A 16,933-nucleotide genomic window follows, 5' to 3' on the forward strand; every position below is an offset into this window, starting at 1 on the left:
CGCAAGCAAACACTCCACGATTCTCACGCATAATGTCCGGGCGCAAGAGCCTAAACTAGAGAGGATTCCCCGGGGTTCCTCCGACACCCGAACATTTCACACAACATTCACACTCTAAGGTACGTACCAATTTCCTGAAATCGACTGATAAAGACTAGTGTCCATTGCGTATTTCTATTATTTATATTACATTATTTTTATTTGATAGAATTCTTGATAAAATAATGTTATTGTATAAATGATCGTAATCGATTTTCAATTTGTGTTTAAAATCATGTAGTCGTTTATATTTGATTAAATATGCTGTACCATGATCATCTTGTATGCAAAAAAATATTTAAAAGATAAAATAGAATTTTTATCGTAAATTATAAGAAATTTTTAAAACGACGCAATTCCACAGCCTAATCACACACACGTATGTGGAAATTGTGTCGCGCACGATACACTAGTGCAATGTCAGTCGCAAATAGATGTTATTAGAAATTTTTATAAACTAGATCATCGTGCCCATTGCCTTCACTCATGCAAGTAACACCTGGGCACTTGGGTGAATTTAGGCAATGAACACGGAAAGATATCCTGAAAATCCTGATCTAGAAAAAATGGTTATTGTGAATAATAGCGTATAACGGACTAGTTTTTCTATTTTTTCTTATTTAATTTTAATATCAGAATTAATATTTGAAAGATGTAATTCTGTAAAAAAAGTATACTGACCAAAATTTAATTATATGTATAAGAAAAATGACTTCAGTTCAGAATTTATAATAAAGTAAACTACTTTAAAAATTTAAGATTAATTATTAAAGTAAATAAATCAGAATATGTAACCCTTGGACGATTCTGTCGACAAAGTATATTTTAAAAATGTGAAAATAGTGCACAATGTATATTACTTTGACTCTAGAATCTATCCATCGCGAAATATCTTCTTGTGCATTTTAATAAATAAGAAAAGACTATGGTATATTTGTACAAAATTATCAAATTATAACATGAATGAATCAACTGAGATTAGCAATTTGAAAAGACGATCAATATTAAAAATTATATTCAATAATCATCATTTCAAAGTGAATGTAATTATTGAACAATATAAAAAACAATCAATATTCAATCTATATTATAAACATTACTCTATCCTATACTTTCAATCATACATATTCTTATTCAGAATCATTTAACATATTATGACATTATATTAAAAATCGTAGCGCACAAGAAAACCCTATCCTGAACTAATAAAATATAATAGTGAATGTTACTACTCACGGGTATGATTCATACCCGCGGTCACTATATTCGCCAAAAATACTAAGTATACAACTGGTCACCCGTGTTGATTCGGATCTTTCATCCTTCAACATGGTTGGGGACCAGAGGAAACAAAATAGCATGCGACTCACCAACTGTAGAATGCAAGCACCCGGACGACGATTTAGGTTAGTAAAAGTCACCAGCGAAGTCAACAACGAAGCCAGCACCAATGTCAGCAGCGAAATCATCGACGAGGTTTTCTAGATCCACAAGTACGATGATGAGATATCAGGATCCTATAGAAAGAAAGAGTAAATGTTTTAACGAAAAGGTTTCTACCGTATTTGAAAACTTGATGTAGGAAAATTTGAATCAAACAATTTCTTTTAAGCGTACTCGGAACAAAATACGAAGGATACTTACATTTTTCGCTCGTGGGCATCGCCAAATACTCTTTTTCGCATAGATGCACGTTTCCTGTCGAAACGTGTTCACAAACTCTCAAAGCATTATGGCGTCGCGTCGGTTGAGTCTCCTTAGTTTGACCGTACTTGAGCGTAGTTGAGAGTCTCGTGTAGTATTTGTAATTACGGGCTCTAACAGAAATAAAACACACATTTGTTAACAGACACTTATTAATGTTGTATAAATGCATCGATGGAGAATGACGAAGAGAATAGAAACGGTTAAAAATGAAAAATACGTACCTAATTAGACGCGAAGCTGTCAACGCATTCATCACATCACTTTCCAGACGAAGAATGACGAACAGGATCGGACGCATCTACCGCGCGAGGAGTGGGGAGTGGGGTGAGGGAGTCACGTAGTCCATCTCGACTCTCGATGTGTATCTACGAAGGAAAGGTTAAACATTATATCTCGAATAACTGAAAATAAATAAAGGAAATATATAAAATAAATATAATAAATATAAAAAGATATCAGACAAACAATTAATTAATGATTTATTATCTTTATGCCCTTGTGACGTCACGATGCGAAGCAGCCAATCAGTGGCGCTGCTTGAACATCGATTATCGATATATTATGAAACACTTAAGTAACTAGATCGATTCAAATACATATGTTAATTATAACTATAGAAACATATAATGTGTAATTTCAATCTAAATTGCTATCAGTTTCTCATATAAATGTTCCTTCTTTATATAGTATATTTCCTAAAGTTATTTATTTTTATGTAAATCTCACCAGATTTATTTGGATTTGAGTTGTGGTAAGAAGTCTGTAGTACTGGCATTGGCGAAGTGTGGAAGAAATGTCACTAGTAATATTTTTTCGTAACACACGGTTTAAGGGCACAGACAATGCGTAGTGCAGATGTGTAAAGCAATAGGTTTCGTGTCACACGGCTAAAAAATTCGTGAGCCGAGCTCCAAGGTGAAGTCGAGAGTCCGGCGACCGAGAGTATAAACACAACCTAACCGAGCGTTCGAAAGACAGCAAACGTATCGGATTACTGGACCTGAATTACGAATGCTAGCAACGGTAAGAATAAAATTACTTTTATAAAATATTTTAGAATACACAAGAACTAGATACAGACGAGTAATAGACTAGAATACTATTTAATGGGAGACAATGTCAATGTTTTTGTGTACTCTCTAGATATTTTTCGTCTGTTATTGTTGCATTCATCAAATTTATAAAAAGCAATGATTAAATCTCGGATTAAAAATTAATGTATTTACATATTATTAAGTACATATTTCAATCGATCTAGTTACTTAAGTGTTTCATGATATATCGATAATCGATGTTCAAGCAGCGCCACTGATTGGCTGCTTCGCATCGTGACGTTACAAGAGCATAAAGATAATAAATCATTAATTAATTGTTTGTCTGATATCTTTTTGTATTTATTATATTTATTTTATATATTTCCTTTATTTATTTTCAGTTATTCGAGATGTAAGGTTTAACCTTTCTTTCGTAGATACACATCGAGAGTCGAGTCGGACTACGTGACTCCCTCACCCCACTCTCCATTCCTCGCGCGGTAAACGCGTCCGATCCTGTTCGTCATTCTTCGTCTGGAAATTGGTGTGATGAGGTACGGTGACAGGCTTCGCATCTAATTAGGTACATATTACTTCTAAACGTTTGAAATCGCTATTATTACGTTACAGGTACATTCATTTTAATGTGTTTTATCGAAAATTGTGTTTTACTTTTGTTACAGCCCGTGATTGCAATTGAAGCACGAGGTACGCTACCGGCACGCAATTGTCACGATGTTACTTCGAAATATTTGGTAATTGTACGTGTATATAAACTTTGTATGCCCTTTTTATCGAATTCTTTTATCATATTTGTTGTAAGTCTGTTGCAAGTGTACTTAACTAGTAGCTTCTTTCTTTTTCAGACATTTTAATGACCACGCGCAATGTGGTCGATAGAATCTGTGTTTGTTTCGTCTAACAGTTTTCTATTTTACGAAGCACAGTGGCTTCATTTAGAATATCGTTTAGAGTTTAGGGAAACGCGAAAGTCGAGTCAGTGTTGTGCGCTTGTAAATTTTTTCCAGAGCATCGGGGCTCTCTTTGCTTTACGAATCGCGTCAGTAGAGTCACTCGTTCGTCAAATTTAATTTTTTTTCGATTATTGAGAATTAAAATTGTTCGATACGGGTATTAGAGTCAGTGCTTCACTGAAATGGAACACGAATTTCGAGCGATGCTCCACGAGCTGAAAATGTAAGTATCATTATATTTTATTTTATGTACAATACTTTCAGAAACGAATTTATACATTAAAATTTTAACTAATTTTTATTAAATTAATAAGAAACAATTCACTAAGGATTAGTGCACTTTCCTACTTTCTTTTTTCTTCTTACTTTTTTGTTTCTCATAGGAAATACTGTGTTTTAATAAAAGTAATTGTTCAATTTGAAAATATTACATTATATTAATAAGAAACAAAAAGTAAGCACTAGTGTGCTTACCTACTTTCTTGTTTTCTTCTTGTTTTACTGTTTCTCAAAGGAAATACTGTGTTTTAATAAAAGTAACTGTTCAATTTGAAAATATTACATTATATTAATAAGAAACAAAAAGTAAGCACTAGTGTTCTTACCTACTTTCTTGTTTTCTTCTTGCTTTACTGTTTCTCAAAGGAAATACTGTGTTTTAATCAAAGTAACTGTTCAATTTGAGAATGTTGTATTGTAGTAATGAGAAACAATTATGGAAGCATTAGTGTGCTTTCCTACTTTCTTGTTTCCTTCTTACTTTACTGTTTCTCAAAGGAAATACTGTGTTTTAATAAAAGTAACTGTTCAATTTGAGAATGTTGTATTGTAGTAATGAGAAACAATTATGGAAGCATTAGTGTGCTTTCCTACTTACTTGTTTCCTTCTTACTTTACTGTTTCTTAAAGGAAATACTGTATTTTAATAAAAGTAGCTGTTCAGTTTGAAAATTCTATATTATTAAATTACAATAAATAGAACAGTTACTTTTATTAAAACACAGTATTTCCTTTAAGAAACAGTAAAGTAAGAAGGAAACAAGTAAGTAGGAAAGCACACTAATGCTTCCATAATTGTTTCTCATTACTACAATACAACATTCTCAAATTGAACAGTTACTTTTATTGGAACAGACTATTTCCTTTGAGAAACAGTAAAGTAAGAAGAAAACAAGTAAGTAGGAAAGCACACTAATGCTTCCATAATTGTTTCTCATTAATACAATATAACATATTCAAATTGAACAGTTACTTTTATTAAGACACAGTATTTCCTTTGAAAAATAGTAAGGCAGGGAAACAATCAAAAAGTACTAAAGCATGCTAATACTTCCATAATTGTTTCTTATTTCTGATCCCAATTTCTCTTTTAGAAATTTTTATGACTGTTTCTAACTTTGTCTACTTTTTCACAGTTTCTCTAGATTTCATCATTCCATTCACAAATCCAGCAGGACAATGCAGATGACTTCGCCGATGACATACACTGGACCAGAATCGAGTGGACAACATGTAAGTATAATTATATGAATTTGATCGCGATTATTTCTTCGTGTTCGCATATCAGGGTAGTGACCAGAAATTACGAAACAGCTGTGATTTTCCTCAGCCTGAATCGGCTGTTCCTAATTATTAATCGCGACTAAATGTCCAGTCGCATCCGTTAATCGATTGATTATTCCAATAAAATTAATCGATTGATGGCCAATTCTGCACCGTATACAGCTTTCATTCCATTGAAAAAGCATAGAGTTTCTGTAATTTCAATTCCTACCGTAATAAGCTCTACGATCGCTTTCTGTAACCTTTTTGCTAATGTTGCAATGATAACGAGACTCTATAGTCCCCGTATACCTCGTCTATGGTAATATATCTTCAGTGATATATTTACACAGCAACTGTTACCAAGAAATTCGTCGATACGGTAGATTCCTGATACCACCACAGTCGGTCTATGGTGTTATATGGCTCGGTAGGCAAAGAAACTCCCTTACATGACCGTAGCGTATGCGACGTTACCAATCTAGAAAAGAATAAAACTGCAGCGCTAACGGGACAGTAGGAATTATAATTGAATTTAGCAATCGTCGATTAGTTTAATTACGGAGATAAGTGAGAGACGGTAAATCAAAAACCAAAAAAAATTTTAGCGACACTGCTCTAGACACTTGCTGTTATTTCACGGTGACACCATAGGGGTTGTCTCAAATAGGACAGGTGAACGTCGTTTCGTTTGAATTTCCGGCTTGATGCAAGCGATTGGACGTTTCTTTGTCGAGAAGTTTGAACGTTCGGAGTGAGATGGCGGGAAGTACGGTTGCGGCACAAACTGTCGGCGATCGACACGGCCGTGCCATCCATGATGGCCGAGACAGTTTCCGAGATTTCGAGTACGGTGTCGTGAGTACGTGTTCCCTTTGTCGCGCGTTTAATCGTCAGTGAGATTCGGCCGCAGGAAAAAAGGATCCCGGAAAGAATGACAGACAGTCCAGCGGCACTCGTAAGTGTTGTCACTGTCTATTAAATTGTCTAGAGCAGGGTTATTCGGGACCCTTTACGCTCGTTAGGTTACCCCATGCAAAAAACATGCGCGCATCTAGGGCTTCTTCGCGGCGTTGTCATCGTACGTCGAGCATCCACCGAACCTTTTTCACGTCGATGTTTCTCCAGTTCCTCGGCCCCAGTAATCGGTAGGAGACTCTGAAAGAACTGATTGCGTAGAGGACGTGCTCATCACGTTCGCTATGTTATAACGCGCAAACGCGGACCAGAGGTTCGTTGTCCGTTCCCATTTGACGTCACTGGCTGATAGTGGTTGTCACCTGTTTCTGTCGCCGCTGACGTCACAACTACTTGTGACGTCACCGTAGGGATCGTTCTCGGCCGTACCGGGTCTGTTTACTTCTACGGACGACACGTTTACGTCATATTATTTGTACACCGACAGACGAATAATACTCCGATGTCTATGCCTGAGCGTCATTAACGGTGTTTATCAACGCTGTCCAAACTGACAATCACGCGACACGAGATACGAACAGGTTTGGCGATACAGTGTCCGCCCTCCATATTGATTTCACATTCATCCATCGAGGTGTACGATACCAAGATTGTTTCGAATATCTAAAATTACACTGTTCGCTATTTAAACGGCTCTTTCGTCGACACGAGCGGAGAAAATTCGAGTCGACTCTCTTTGGAAGATCATACGAAGAACATCATTAAATAAAACAAAAAAATAGTTCGTCATTAACGATCTAGATGTCGAAGTTAAACTTCCACTCGACTAAAACATAAAAGAAACGGGCGACGACGGTATTTACAGGTTATTGTTTTTTCTTTTGCAGAACTCACAGAGCGAAGATATTGACCTAGCACGAAATTGGGCTAGCTTCTTTGTGTCTATATTTATTTTTCAATCGATACTTCTATAAAGAGTTGTGCTATAAATTTGCCTCCCGATGACCTTGCTTGTACTACCGACCCGCGTAATCAAGGTTTTTCTTCCGTTTAATTTACGCCGTTGCGCGATCTTCGTTACAGACAGTATTATCAACGTAGAAATCACATTTACGAGATATGCCCGATATTTATTGTTTTTCGGGGGCGGTATACTTTAGGCAACGCGACTAGAATAATGGCCCCGCATTACGAGACCCGTGTAATTAGTTTCTTCGTTCGTACGGTTTGTTTTCGTAGTGATCGCGATCTAATATCTACTTTATCCTGACACGGAGAAACCATTTCAATCCCGTAGCGAGATAGGATCATGTACCGTCGTGCGTTGCGCTGAATGGTCGCAATTGTGCAGCTGCAGTTCAGTAACGATTATTGGTGTAGGTACATGTATACCAATAATGTTAACGAGACACCTCGTATATCGTCGTTCGCGCATATACACTCGTCCCACGACATTCGTGATTTCCCCCTATTACGATTGTTCCGCCATCCTCGTCCCTTCTCCTTCATTTTCTTTCTTTTGTCACAGTTCGCTCTCGACTATCGTTAGTTTTTAATCTACTCCCTTTCCGGTCACAATGCTGCGAAGTACGGCGAGAAATGTTAATCACGACCGAAGCTGCTTACAACAGAGGAAGGGTCAGTGGCGCACCCAAAAGGGTGCAAGAGAACAATTCCATCCCAAAGCTCTACATTTTTTAAGTTTGACCAAGTTCGATGAATATTATAGTCCATGTACAATCGAAGGCCTTGCAATGAGAGGGATGCAACTCCATTTTTATAAGAATTCTGTTACACAACAAGTGGTTGATATTCGTAATCATTTTTATCCTAGACCTGGTTTTACGGATATTATTAAATAGATTTTCATCATTGTCGCTACGTACGATTTCCCGGGCCAACCAAAAGATTATAATGTTAAGAAACTCCCAGGATCTCGAAGAGAAGAGAGAAGTTGTTTCTGGAAGTTAGTGTTCGGAGATTTACTAAATTCATTAATCATAGTACCCAATGAAGGGGTTAACCATCGTCAGTGATTAGATCTGGACCATGAACCGCATGCGGAGAACCTAAATCAGACCAAACGCATACCTAATGCCTCACACAGATCTGTGGAGGCGGTGGGAAGCCAGAGGTCGATGAATTAAAAAAACCCAACACGCACGATCCAACTTCGAGTCAAGGCTTTTCGAATTATATATATTCCGTCTGTTTTTGAAAATTTTCCATATTTCCTTAAATATACATAGACAAATACATAGGTTCACGTTAGGTCTGGGTTAGGTGCTTTATTATTCGAGTAAAATTTTGCCCGTCTCTGTTCACTGGTTAATCGACCAATGCGTGTTCTATGGCCTGTAGCGTCGATCGATTGAATAATTTCTGAATGGCGCTTATGGTCGCCACGCGTACTTGAAGGGTGAGAATTTTTTGGAGCGGGAGACGATGAGTGTCGGTCGAGCAGCGAGCAACGCGTTTCTTCATTGACTGTGTACCATATTCTGGCAAAATTACGGTTGACTTCCCATTGTTTGGACACTAGAAATTTATGGTTACGAGCCGCGCTCGCGGTCATATTCCAATTCGCATGCCGAGATATTGATCTTAATTTGAATCTACTGGGCGGCACCTTAATTCAGATCAATTGGCTCGCCAATTAATTCCGGAGTAACGACCAATCGCCTGCCATGGGAATAATTACGGGCGCCGTTACGGGGTGGATGAATGATCAAAAAACGAAAACAAAAGACAACATTATGTTGGTCGTAATTTTGGGACGCGTGCCGGATAATGAAGCCGCGTTGATAAAGGAATTCGAAGCTAAGCAAAAAGTGCCCCTTTTTCTCGCCTTCAACCGATAAATTATCCCAATGGCAACGAGTCAATGAAATTTAGGGGGAACTGAGCTTGTTGACTGTTAGCGTGCCGAGAACAGGTTCGAATTTAGAAACGGACTGTCAATAGAAACGGTCTACGACGTGGTCGGTAGAAATCTTATTTTAACGAAGACTAAAAATAATTTCTGTTCTTATTTCAACGGAGGTGGTAACATAAAGCGTTATAAATCCGTCGAGACCGTAGGAGCGTTTCGATATGCTGGTCAAGCCGTGCCTATCGCGTGGAATATCCTTACTTACCAGTTTCTTTTTTCTCTTTTTCTTTTAAATAGATTCAGAAATTTACGAGGTTCCCCAAACTGTTTACTCGGCCGTCGAAACGGTGGCACGAATATCGAGTTACCGGTAATCGACGATTATTTACGACGTTGTAATTTCCGTGCGGGCGTGGGATTTATAAGCTATCTCTGTTTAAATAATTCCGAAAATTCGAACGTTCGCGTGTCTTTCGGGTAGCAACTGACCACAAAATTGCGCCCGGCTTTGAGAAACGATCGTTTCAGTTTCCTCGTTTCTTGAAAAGTAGACGCAGCTGCGAAATAGTTGAGAAATTCGTACTCTCGCCCAGCGAACGAAAGATTTGCTGCATTTTCGAAAATATCCAGACACGTACGTGTCATTTTTCAGAAACAGATACAACGAACAGATTGAATGGGGTATTCGTATGATCGTAAAGGGTGATGTGTCCTGTTCTATCTTCTTCCCAATTTATTATCATTTGCACAGTAGTCGTGTCATAGAGATTCTCAATCTTTAACAAATTCCAAACGTTTTTAAGTCTGTGGAAGTCTTCTCCTAAACATTGTCGAAATAGATATCGAACGAACACACGTTTCTAGCATAAAAATTCAGCAGGCCAGGTAATAAACCCTGCACGACCATTTGTTAGGAAATCGTTCGTTGAAGAATTGTCTGGTTACTCGGCTAAAATGAGGTATATGCACCGTCATGCATGTGCTACATACGACGTAAAACATCGAGTAGAACTTCTTCCAATAATTCATTCAATTGACTGCACAAGAAATTGACATACAATTGACCCGTTAATCTCCCATTAAGAAAAACGAGTACGATCAGATTATCGCCAATTATTCCTGCTCGTACATTTATACCGAATTGTTAGTGATTCGATCGAAGAACGGCGTCTGGATTTTTTTTCGGTGCAACGAACAAACGAAACCATGTACATATTGTAAAATAAACGCATTTAAAATATTAGAACCACGATGTATACGGGTTATTCGCAACCCTATATATTGATATCGTCAATAAGGTCGAATACAAAATGTTCTTCAACGATTTGCAGCAATTAAACCGTCCCCAAATATATAAAATATAAGTACAATTATGTCGTACTCCCTATATTTCTAAACATATACAGTATACAAACGACGAAACTTTGCATGGCAAAATAAAATAAAAATAAGTAAAATCGTCCGTTCTAGACAGCCAGAATATCCTGGGCTGTACGCAGGTTCGGCTGCTCGAGTAATACTTTCGATTACTTAATTTCTCGGTATAATTTAAATTTGCATAACCGGCCGCGATCCGCGATCTAGACGGTTACGAGGACCGTACGTTATCCGCGACGGAACGGTATTGCGCTCAATTAAAGGTACTTCCGGGGAAACGCGACAGTAAATCGTCTTCGTTTAGTCGGCGCTCGGGGGAAACAGGAACCAGACGCGAGCCTCGTAATCTTCGTTGGCATCTGAAACGTCGGCTCGCGGCGGGATTAGAAACTGCAGTTCGATTCTACCCCGTGGTGAAAGACACACCAGGTAGGTTCCGCGTCGTCGTTAAAAGACAAATTGCGCGGTTAGGTCGGGCAAATGTCCGTGAGCGGTTTCGCGAGACTTCCGGCCTCGCCCCGTGGAACCTGTTTCAAACCAGTTTCCCGCGCGAACCTTGTATTTTTCAACCGAGCTTCCCGCGCGCTCGCACATTTAACCCTTTCCTGCCAGATGGCGCCACGTGGCTCGAATTTACACCAAACACCCGTTACAAGAAATTAGACACGATACGTTTCGCTGTTAGGGCAGTATAGCTTTCGATCGGTTTCAGCTCTTTAACTTACCCTTATACGAACACCGGACAAGACTGAAACGCATGCTTATGTACAGTGAATACGAAACACTGTTTATTACGTATTTATTCGATTTAGGACGAGTAGAAGAGAAAAATATCTTCTACCTTCGAGTTATTCTCGATCGATACTCGGAGGGCCGTCGCGCGATCGCGGAAATCGCTATTATCCCGGGCGCTCGTGGCCGTTACGTTTCGATTAAAGTCTCCTATCGTGCGGGCAAATATTTTCCTCATTTAGCGCGTCGGTCCGTAAACCAGTGTCTGCTGGATAATATTTACATCGGCGCGGTGCAAAGTCCAATGAAATCGTTACTCCAGACGTCTGTCTCTCTATTTGTCCGTGGCCGACTTTTTGTCGACTATTTCGCCGAACAACACGACATCGCGTTTGCTTTCCTATGCGTGGCGAGCTTACCAGCCGATAAAAATAAGCCCGCGAAGGAGCGATCAAGTCGCGGCTTATGTACGACGGAAGTATATCGCGAAGACGTTATTTTAAACATCGTTTTGATTTGTTTAACGAGCAAACGCCGATTATAGCATCGTTGGATTTTCTTCGCCGCGGTGAAAAATTTTGCCCGCGCGTGTCACGGTTGAAACGCACGTGTTCTTTGTAAACACGCGTGGCACGGAAGCGGACCGGGTAAAGGTAAAGGTTGGACACGCGGTTCTGTTCACGAGGCAGTTGCGTGCGGCACGTGTGATCGCCAGGGATCGCTGTTTGCTCGCGAAATCAGTCGATATAAATGCACATTCGCGCACGGTCAGCGTCGTTCCGCGTGTCTGCCCGCGAGAGCTGACTCCTCTCGCTGTTATTACGCGAGTCGGCATTCCGCTAGTGTCATCGCGCTCAGAATAGCACGCTGCTCGCCGAGGAATCGTCCCTTCTAGGCTGACATCATTTCATCGGACAGCTCATTCTCCGGTCAATGATGCCCGCCGAAGGACCGACCGTCCAAAATTACTCGAGCTCGCGGAATTCTGCACGCCACGCGATCGCCTCGTTCGTTTTGCAGACTCCATTAAAATACTCGAATCGTTATTCGCGAGAGACCGTATCTCTATGATTTTCAATTTCTAAGGGGAGCTTGAATCTGGGTCTAAATGTTAGAAATTTTTAGTCTCGCCAAAAGGATGGAAATATTTATACCCTTCAACGAAAAATACCATAGCATAGAAAGCCTAGCCAGCCATAGTTACCAGGTTCCATCCTGATCGTTGTACACTGATGGTACAAACGGAGGTGGTTGCATTTTATTTACACAGATTTCGACTCATTTTTTGTCAATATTTCGCCGTTGTTATTTTCAATCCGTATTGGAGCGTTTCATGCGTTTCGAGCATGGTCATCGAGCGTGAAACGCGATAGTGTTCGCAAAACAACTGATTCCTTCCGCGCCAATAAACACGATTAATTGAGGGATGAAAACAAGCGATTAATTAATTGGCGGAATAAGCAGAACGGGAAACGGAACGCGGGCTAACGATACGAGTAACAGGAAGCGAGAAAGAGAGAAAAAAAAAACGACGCGCGACAAGACTCCCGGTACGGTTAAAATAAATTTCAGCAAAAAACGTCGCGTGAATCACGTGGAAATATGTGTACACACAGCATGCCGAGTCATTATGTCGTTTTTGCCGGATGGCGCATTGTGTAGTACTTTGTAGCCGCGTTGCATGTTACCCAACATGTCACAACCACCGTACGGTTGCATTCGCGTGCTATATACTCGTCGCGCGTATTTTGAACGCTCGCTAAATACGCATCGATTCTCTCGCTTGTTCGAGAAAAGGAAATAAATAGGGACGAAATATATTTACTATTCACCGGTAACTACTCGTAACGCAATGCGTGTTTATCGATAAAAATTCCATCGAAACGAAATTGCGCAATAAGCACGCGTTGCGTACGCGTTGACGCGTTATTTGGAAAATTTTGCGTGCCACTTGGACGCAAAAAAGCGCAACCCGAGACGGTTTTCTGCAAAACGACGAGTCGGTCGACGCCGTGCAACCGTTCCGTAGACGCCATAGTGATGTATAACAGTATTGCATGCAACACACGGGGCATGACTAAAGAGGTTGCAACCGCGAGACCAGCATTCTCGTCAACTTATGCACGCTACGCCGGCGGTACAGTATTTTTGCCACGCGGCAATAATCGACTCCGAGAAAGAAATGCCACTTTCCACGTTATTTATTTCGCGCGTGATTCCGTCGTTGATCGAGCATATCTATCGAGATATCTCGACCGATCGAAACAAGATAAATCAGTTATATCGCGCGACCGTTGGGGAAAGTAACGATCGAGGGAAAACGCTCCGCGGGGTCCGATTCTTGTAACTTTCCAGCGTTTCCCTCGGTCGTGGATCGTCGCGATGTACGAATTCATTTCCATGCAAAACCAGCGTGTGTACCCGTGTCCCTGATTTTCATAATGAAAACGAAAGTTAGTCACAAACTGACTTTTCTTCGCGAAATCTTAATTCGAAGCTCTGCATGTTCTTAAACTGGATAAGGAAAGTAATACTAATGCTATTATCTCATCATCACCATTTAAATCATTTGAATCGATAAAAGTTGACATAAAACTATGATTCGACAAGTTTGTACTTAGGTTTTCTCGTTAATTTCTCTGATTCCTTGTATCCTAAACTATCAATTAATGATATAACAATTCATATAAACAATGATCGTTACTTTGAAAATGCCATGTTGCTTAATTTTGTCCTTGTTTCGGAGATTTTTGCACAGTGTGCGTCGGTCGTCTCGTTAGGGATGCATCGGCGTTAATCGGGACAGATGGAATCGCGTCGCGGCGCGGCATCGTGTCCCGGTTTCACGTTTGCCGCGCCTCGATGACGTGTCCACGGCGCTGACTCTTCTCCTTGTTTTTGTTTTCCTGCCCCTCTCGGTCCGCGGCGCGCTTTGCACGACGCCTCCGCAGATCGCGATGAAGCTCGTTGCGCAACGACGCCGATCGTGGCCCGCGTGACTCACGGCGTAAGCGTCGCGCGGCCAGCGTCATCGACGCGTTTTCAGCCGGACCGATCCACTTTCTTCGCCACGCACGCTCTCGATTTCAAGAACCCGGAAGCCCGAAAACGGGGACTCAACCCTTTAACCGTTCAAGACGGACGTAGGCGACGCGCAAACAAATAGGAAGCATTTTCATTCGCCCCCAAAATCAGAAGACTCGCTCATAGAAAACACAGGTTTTCAATTAAACATTGTAAATTTTTTATCGATTCATAAAGTATATAGGGTTATGTATAGAACAGCTTATCAGGTAAATGTCCTTTGTTGACACATACGCACTCTTTTGTCGAAATTTTCCGTGATCGTTTTGACTACGCGGGTGGTTGTGAGTTTGTTGGAATGAACCTTAGATTTCAGAGAATTCCAACGCCAACATTACCGCACAAATGGCACAAAATTGCGTGAATTTTGGGACACTACTTCTAGAAGACGTAGCAGTACGAGGGTGCAAGCTCGGGCGTTTCTTTCTAATTTTCAGATACGTACACGGTTTATCGAATCTAGTACGTATCGCGCGTGTTACCGCATCCGGCGGGGGTAGTTAGCCCCGACCTCTTTACAAGATCAGATTACATTGCTTACGGCTACTCAACCTCACGGTCTTGCAAATTTAATCAAGGATGCGCTTCCGTGAGTTCGCCCGGCGCGGCGTCGGGATCGATTGCCGCTGCTCAGGAATTTATGAAATATCGGCCAATATCCCGTTTCTCCCCGTAACGTAGCTTCGCGTTTTGTTTCTCCCTGACCCGTAACAAGCATCCCTGTACCGTTTTCGTGATGCTGCAACACCCGTTCCTGGATCCGTTCGAGTAATTTTTATCGACCGTGGTCGCGGGTTCGTGCATTAAAATCGCGTTTACGTCTCCAAGTACCCTCGAATCGCCGAGTCGTTAACGACAGATGATCATACGGAAAAGGTACTATCACCGTGAATGACTCGGAGGCCATCTTTCTCTCCGCCCCCTCCTCACCCCGTCGTTCCTTTTCCCTCTTCCACGATTCCACGTACTGCATCTGCATGTTAAGTTAGATTGGCTCCGAGAGAACTGAACCGTAAGCCACTGGAATATACGTTGTCTTCTCCTCCCGCGTCTTTGGCCCTCTTCCTCGTGACACACACACACACACACACAGAGGGAAAGCTCGAACGCAAACAGGGTCGCTAGAGGACACGCACACGAGGCCCTCCGCCGACACGCGGATGCGTGTATACCGATGGTATTTGCATATTTCAAATTATTTCGAGGAAGATGCTAAGTGGAGCGTTGCTTCTGTGCAATGGAGCGATCTTCCCTTCATCTTCGTCGCTTCTTTTCTCCGTTCTCCTTCGTCCACCGACCCCCGTTGCTCTCCCCCGGCCTTTCATAAGTACATGAGTGCACACCGATGTCACGGAATCGATCTCCCGATTCCTCGTCCTCCTCCCTCGTGCTCCTCTCTTCGAAAGAATTAACCGGAGAGTTTCACCTTGGCAAACAAACCGGCAGGGAGACGTCCGCTCGCTTTCCTTTCAAGCCCTTCGCTTTGAGCCAACCGTGATACTCGGATTTTTTAATATCCGATTACCATTGAATATCCCGGATGGCTGCCAGCAAGTTTGGCGTTCGAGCCTCTCCGGGAGCGTGTCGTTGCGTCTGAAACGACGCCGTCGATTCCAACAGCCTGGAATTTATCGAAACGCTTATTTTAGAGATTTCCGAGAAAGAACCTTCTTTATCCGTTATCCCCGTTTCTAGACGTTTCGTCGTATTATTTCTCGTAAACTTGTTTATTGGCAGCTCTGTTATGATCGATTCACGCGACGAGTAATATCGTAAACGATCCTTTAGCGTCCGCATCCGGTACTTGGAGCTAATGAGGCGACCAGGATACGTTCAACCAGTTAATATCGTTGTTCGTACGTTCTCTTATGCGGGCATTCGGGGTATCGCGATTCTCTCGAGATCGCATCAGCTACGTCGGTTTACGGATATGAAAATACACGTTGTGTCGCCTGTTGGACGCGTTACCGAGACGTCACAAAGTACAGGGTGATGAAAAATGCATCAAAGACCTCAAAGACCTTATAGTACTCACCGAGAGAGGTTAACGTAATTCTAGACTACCAGGAAGTTCGAGAAAACATTTCTTTATAAGTATGTGACGCGGTAACGTGTATCCACGGTTTTTAAGATCGCAGCGTAATTTACTTATCGCGTTCGATTCGTTCAGTTTCTGTTTCTATCATACCGAGCACGCGAAAGAGTTCCACACAATTTCCATTTTACAAGTTAACTTAATAACGATTACGCAGCTTCGCGATGGCACCGAAAGATAGTATAATAGTGACTAAGATTTACACCAGTCATCTTGGTGCGAATGGCGCTGTAACGTGACTGTGAATCATCGTTTAAAGCCTTCGTTTGATAGTAATGCATGCATTTAACATTGACGACAATGTCGTTATATCAGATGTTCGCATGGAAGTACGTAAGGCTAAATGCATTGCAAAATTACTAACAGTCTCTCGGATTTATCGGTAATTCGTGGGAGACCATCGGTGCTTTCAAAGCATCGTTGAAACATTATTCGCGTTCGAGTCACGATTTTAATACTTTTCGAGGCTGGACGTTACGTTTTAAAAACATGACATTGAAAAACACTTCGTCTCTCTAACTTTTGAAAATAATTCCGCCGCTTTATATGAATCAGCCGG

General features: G+C 41.1%; 1 protein-coding gene across 1 annotated transcript in view; it reads left to right on the forward strand.

The window, feature by feature from the left end:
* Nucleotides 1-6,215: 6,215 nt before the first annotated feature.
* The window catches only part of Pdk1 (Phosphoinositide-dependent kinase 1), a 484,825-nt gene continuing 474,107 nt past the window's right edge, over nucleotides 6,216-16,933 (forward strand). The window contains exon 1 of the mRNA XM_076767331.1: nucleotides 6,216-6,254. Within this exon, the coding sequence (XP_076623446.1) occupies nucleotides 6,231-6,254 (24 nt within the window). The 5' untranslated portion in view covers nucleotides 6,216-6,230. The remainder of the gene's footprint in view (nucleotides 6,255-16,933) is intronic.

Source organism: Colletes latitarsis, chromosome 6 (assembly GCF_051014445.1).
Source record: "Colletes latitarsis isolate SP2378_abdomen chromosome 6, iyColLati1, whole genome shotgun sequence".
Lineage (NCBI taxonomy): Eukaryota > Metazoa > Arthropoda > Insecta > Hymenoptera > Colletidae > Colletes > Colletes latitarsis.